General features: G+C 38.0%; 2 protein-coding genes and 1 long non-coding RNA gene across 3 annotated transcripts; all 3 read right to left on the reverse strand.

The window, feature by feature from the left end:
- Window positions 1–262: 262 nt before the first annotated feature.
- Window positions 263–1,584, reverse strand: LOC140871139 (putative E3 ubiquitin-protein ligase LIN-2). Its single transcript, XM_073273580.1, has 4 exons — window positions 1,244–1,584; window positions 1,003–1,147; window positions 639–899; window positions 263–547 (listed from the first exon to the last, which is right to left on the reverse strand). Exons 1-4 carry the CDS (start codon window positions 1,549–1,551, stop codon window positions 263–265), a joined length of 999 nt encoding a protein of 332 aa, XP_073129681.1. The 5' UTR covers window positions 1,552–1,584.
- Window positions 1,585–1,728: 144 nt separating this feature from the next.
- LOC140871138 (uncharacterized) lies at window positions 1,729–2,133 on the reverse strand. The gene is made up of 3 exons (XR_012147615.1): window positions 2,079–2,133; window positions 1,970–1,997; window positions 1,729–1,892 (listed from the first exon to the last, which is right to left on the reverse strand). It is a non-coding gene; the product is annotated as an uncharacterized lncRNA (long non-coding RNA).
- A 19-nt stretch (window positions 2,134–2,152) lies between these two features.
- On the reverse strand, window positions 2,153–3,942 carry LOC140871136 (uncharacterized). Its single transcript, XM_073273579.1, has 3 exons — window positions 3,920–3,942; window positions 2,372–3,875; window positions 2,153–2,197 (listed from the first exon to the last, which is right to left on the reverse strand). Exons 1-3 carry the CDS (start codon window positions 3,940–3,942, stop codon window positions 2,153–2,155), a joined length of 1,572 nt encoding a protein of 523 aa, XP_073129680.1.
- Window positions 3,943–4,493: the final 551 nt, after the last annotated feature.

Here is a 4,493-nt window from a genome sequence, read left to right on the forward strand (position 1 = left end):
AGTTATTGCATTAACATCTATAATGCATTCTAGCTTAATATCTCACGCCTGATATCAACACATTCAATCTTATTTCCTCAATTCTTTATTTCATCTTCTATGACTAATCTTGGAAATGTATTCCATCTACTCAAAGGCAAAATTTCAGCAAATACTATGAATACAGGCTCATCAGATACAGATTATAGCATAACAAATCACTGATCTATGAATGTATGCTATGCAATCAATATATATGCAATCAAATACGATGAATACAGGCTTATTTTTTGAGTGGAGAGATGAGAGCTGAGAAAGCATAGAGTTGAAATTCTGTATCTGGCAATGAAGCAAGTGAAGAACTCAACCAGGACATTGTTACCAAGCATACTCGGACCAAATCCGAGTTCCCTAAATTCAAACACTTGCATACAGTCTCCAAGAAAGGCTTAGTCCCATCCTCAAGCAGTGAAGCTGATAAACTCACTAGCCAACTCTCCCTTGCCTTTTCCTCTTCACTGTCTTCGATCTGAGAATCAACCTTCGAATTTTTTGAATTGCCAGAATTCTAGTAAATTTTGGCAGCCAATGTTCAGAATATATAATTTATTTAGTTGGATACAAAATGAAAAAAAAAAAAGAAAGAAGAAGTGATGTACCATTGTCGCTCTTCCATCAAATGACATATCATAGGAGTCATCATCAGTAATATCCCAGTCAGGACCATTGAGAAATCCAGCAAGTTTAAGGATCCAATCCTCTGTCATGAGTTTCCCAGATGAAGAGAAGCAGCCTCCAAGGACTAAGAGAGCTCTGGAACACTTCTTCTGGACTTTTTCATCCGTTAAGCTTTGTCCCAGAGCGACTGTAAGCGCATCTACCGCCTCCTGTCTATACACGTTACTCGTTTGTAGTTGAGACTGCAAACCCAAAGACATTTCCAAGATGGCTAGTTTGTGATCAAACCCACTACAGTTTAAAGAAAATTCATCATTAAGAAATCGGATAAACTATAACACTCACCAGAATATTCAAATGTAGAATCAGAATAGCAACTGCAGGCGTCTCTTCCAGTGTGCACGTCTTGAGATGTATTAACAAATCATCCATCGCATTCGCTAACTGTTCTTCGTCTACACCTTCTAAGAAAATTTGAGAGTCCCTCCTCCTAACATACAATACCATTTTTTAAAAAGAATAGCTTCGAGAAATAAAGTTTAAAATGTCATAGAATCCATGATATTGTTTCCAGGACTGGAAGTACCTGTTCAAGCAAATGAGTTCAGTCAGCAGTGAAACTGCATCTGACACTGTCTTCAACTGCTCACCGTGAAGTAGATCAAGCAGACTTGACTTGCTCATGTTTATTGAAAGATCATTCCTGCACTCTTCATCAGCTTCAATGCAACACAACAACAAAGGTAAGATAAACGTCTTCTCCTTATCGTTTCCACTATGAAACCTTTTCAGGAGAAACTGCAAGCCCCCAAGAGATAGAACTCTTTTTGAGTTCTCTACTCTCTTCGTTCCATTTAAAACAACAAGAAGTTGTTCCAAGATACATATGATCATATCATCATTTAATATAAATGAATTTTCTGCAGAATTTGCAGCTACTTGAGAGACTACAACCAAGATATGCTGAAAGTGGTCACTCTTCCAATTGTCGATAACACGCTTCAAGATGAGATTGGTAGGCGGTACAGCTTGAAATTGTAATGTTTTTCCGGTGACTGGACAAGTAGTGGATCCTTTATTGAACCAGTCAATGATAGCTTCCCGTTCGAAACTTTGACCTGTCTCAAGGGTCACTGGATCTTCAAAAATAAGGCCAGTCAAGTGGCATACGAAGTCGCTGGGGATGCTTGAAAGTGCAGGTTTATCTCTAAACTTTTCATGATTCTCCGCTTGTTCTGCATTATATAAGAAATAATACATAAACAATGGTTACAAGAAGAACCTATGTTGGTATGAATCTATCTTCACTAACCTTGAACATTACTCTCACATTCAATTTGCTGCATCAAGGAAAATATAAAAAAATTAGTGGAAGGAACTCGTAATACGTATATTTGCATTAGCAGTGGACAGAGTATCACCAAGGCTGTAGGGTGTGAATATTTTTTTTGATAACTCTGAGAATTTCTGTATCTTTCATCAGGCTTTGTTACTCCTAATGAACTTTTGAGTGCGTTTCATTGGCTACACATATATCTCCCTGTAAAAAGTTAGAAATTCATGAGAGCTTGCTGTGTCATATCGCAAGTAGCAAAGTTTCGGGGAAGCTTCATTAATTTACAAAACAAACACAATGAATCTTCAATATTTGAGGAAATTAGAGCCTACATATTAATGCCTTATGTGATAAATTATTAAAATTTGGAACACATACAGGTAGAGATTCGCTGTCTGGTTCAAAGCATTGATTTGTGCTGGTAAATGAATCATATACTATCAGTTGCTTGTCTTCTGGGGCAGGACTATTTGAGCTTCTAGCACTTATTTCAAAGTTCTCCTCTTCATAAATTTCCAGTTCAAACCCCGTTTTACGTGCACGACTAAATACTTCATCATAGAGTTTTTTGCTGACCATTGGCTGAGGTGAGACATAACTAGCAGGACTATTTGTGTGGCCGTGCAGGCCTCCCTTTGGCATCAGTTGAACAGAGAAAGAAGGAATTTTGATCACAGGGAGTGAAGGTGCTTCAAGATCCTCAGTTAGCCAATCTTTGTAGTACTTGGCGAATTGGTGTGTTCCTGAATCCAATGTTTCATTATAGACTTTATCAAGAAGATTGATGTTTTTTGAAACAGGCGAATCTGCCACAGAACGAGCTTCTTTATCATACCAGAGCTTCAAATGTAAGAGATTTGGCAGAAAAACATGGTCCCATAAATCAGGTAACAAAGCTACTCGTGCCTGGAAAGGAGAATCACGGAACACTTGAAGAATATGTTTTGCGGTAATCTTGTCCTTCTTTTGTATCACATTTATCACACTGAGATACAGATGAGCACAAGCTGACAATTTCAAATTTGGGATTCCAGACGTAAAACCATCCTTCAAATCCTTTGAATTTAATCCAGTAATAACACTTAACTGTAACGAAGCTTTTTTCAGTTCTTTTACACTCGCACTGTCCTCTGCTGCTCTTTCCACTGTCTCTATAGCTTGTTCAAGATTTTCTATTACTTTACTTTCAGTATTCAGGCCTTCTTCTAATCCAATGAAATTGAGGGAAGCAAAACTATTGTGACTAAGGGATGTCCTGAAATCTTCGTCCTTAAGAAAACTCCTTATGTATCCGCTCAAGATAGAAATGATGGCCTTAACAGCAGCTTCATCAAGAGCCGGAGTATCCAGCGTCTCTTCAAGATCAGGTTCTTTCATGCTCTTATTTTCGTCAAAGTTTTTCTTAGCGGAGCTCTCGGGGGGTTGGTTCATAATTTTCCAATTGGTTGTGTCGGCGTTTCCTCGCTTGGGTATGGACAGAGGATGGTTGAAAGAGTTAGTCCTATTTTTCTTGTCCTCTACCATATTCTTCCCAGAAAGTTGCATGTATCTCTCCCTTTCCTCATGTTTAGCAGAATTCCTACTCTCATTTTCCTCGTACACATAGACTTTATTCAAGTAAATATCTTTGTATGGGCTGTTATTTCCCACCTCAACTATCTCATATCCCTGTGTCACCTCAGTTATCTCTGAAACTTGTGAATCTGCAGAAGTCCTAACTTTAGACCTTGCGTCATCCCATGAATCTTGGCGACCTCTTCTTTTGAGTTGCACATCATTTTTCCTAGTCTGGGATTCTGAGTCTATCTTCTCCCTTGGGATAAAAGTATCCCTCGGTTTTCTTCCATTAAAACTTTTACTTGTTGAAGCTTCTCCTTTTGAGCTGTATCAAGGTATCTCAGACCGCGATCTCTCCACTTTTTTCACAGTAAGTGAAGAACAGGCTTCATGTCTAACACGCAGAGGCACGCTCGGTCTCCCTTCGAATGTAGAATTTCTTGAAACTATTTTTGTTTTTCTCCTCTGGAATCCTTCCTCTGCCAGAAGATCCTCCAGTGACATGGCCATATCAATTCAATTTATGGTTCCTGCATTTTATGTTAATCAAATCAAATTGCCATCAAATGAAGATTGAAACCTTGAAGCCAATGTAGTGTCATTTTCCTAAAACGCATTAAAGACTAACATATATGTGAAAATTGGGAGGCCAAACTTCTAAATCATCAACATATGAACAATTGTTGCAAAAAATTCATCAAGTTTTCATAATCAACACCTGGTTTTTACTATAGTCAAATTTTTTTAAGGTAGAAATTCATTAAGGTGATACCTGGGAAGGACCGTTGCCAGCAAGAAATTAAAAAGGTAGAAATTCAAGAATGATCAAAGCCCGCTAAAAGACCAGAGGATTCAAAACCCAAAACTTGCACAAAAGGGCCAGTTCAAGAAAATCAAATGCATATTTGTTCGATCTCAAGAACTCACAAGAAAGAATAATAAC

Source organism: Henckelia pumila, unplaced genomic scaffold (assembly GCF_033568475.1).
Source record: "Henckelia pumila isolate YLH828 unplaced genomic scaffold, ASM3356847v2 CTG_417, whole genome shotgun sequence".
In the NCBI taxonomy this organism is placed as follows: Eukaryota; Viridiplantae; Streptophyta; class Magnoliopsida; order Lamiales; family Gesneriaceae; genus Henckelia; species Henckelia pumila.

Excerpts from the sequence above, each read along its gene's own strand:
- LOC140871139 (XM_073273580.1), bottom strand. The coding sequence starts at position 1,551 with ATGATCATATGTATCTTGGAACAACTTCTTGTTGTTTTAAATGGAACG. Across the intron at positions 1,148-1,243 it reads GAACTCATTTGCTTGAACAG|GAGGAGGGACTCTCAAATTT; the intron begins GTACTTCCAGTC and ends ATTGTATGTTAG. Across the intron at positions 548-638 it reads TTGATGGAAGAGCGACAATG|AATTCTGGCAATTCAAAAAA; the intron begins GTACATCACTTC and ends AAAATTTACTAG.
- LOC140871136 (XM_073273579.1), bottom strand. The coding sequence starts at position 3,942 with ATGAAGCCTGTTCTTCACTTACT. Across the intron at positions 3,876-3,919 it reads AAGCCTGTTCTTCACTTACT|CTCAAAAGGAGAAGCTTCAA; the intron begins GTGAAAAAAGTG and ends ACCTTGATACAG. Across the intron at positions 2,198-2,371 it reads CAGACAGCGAATCTCTACCT|GGAGATATATGTGTAGCCAA; the intron begins GTATGTGTTCCA and ends AACTTTTTACAG.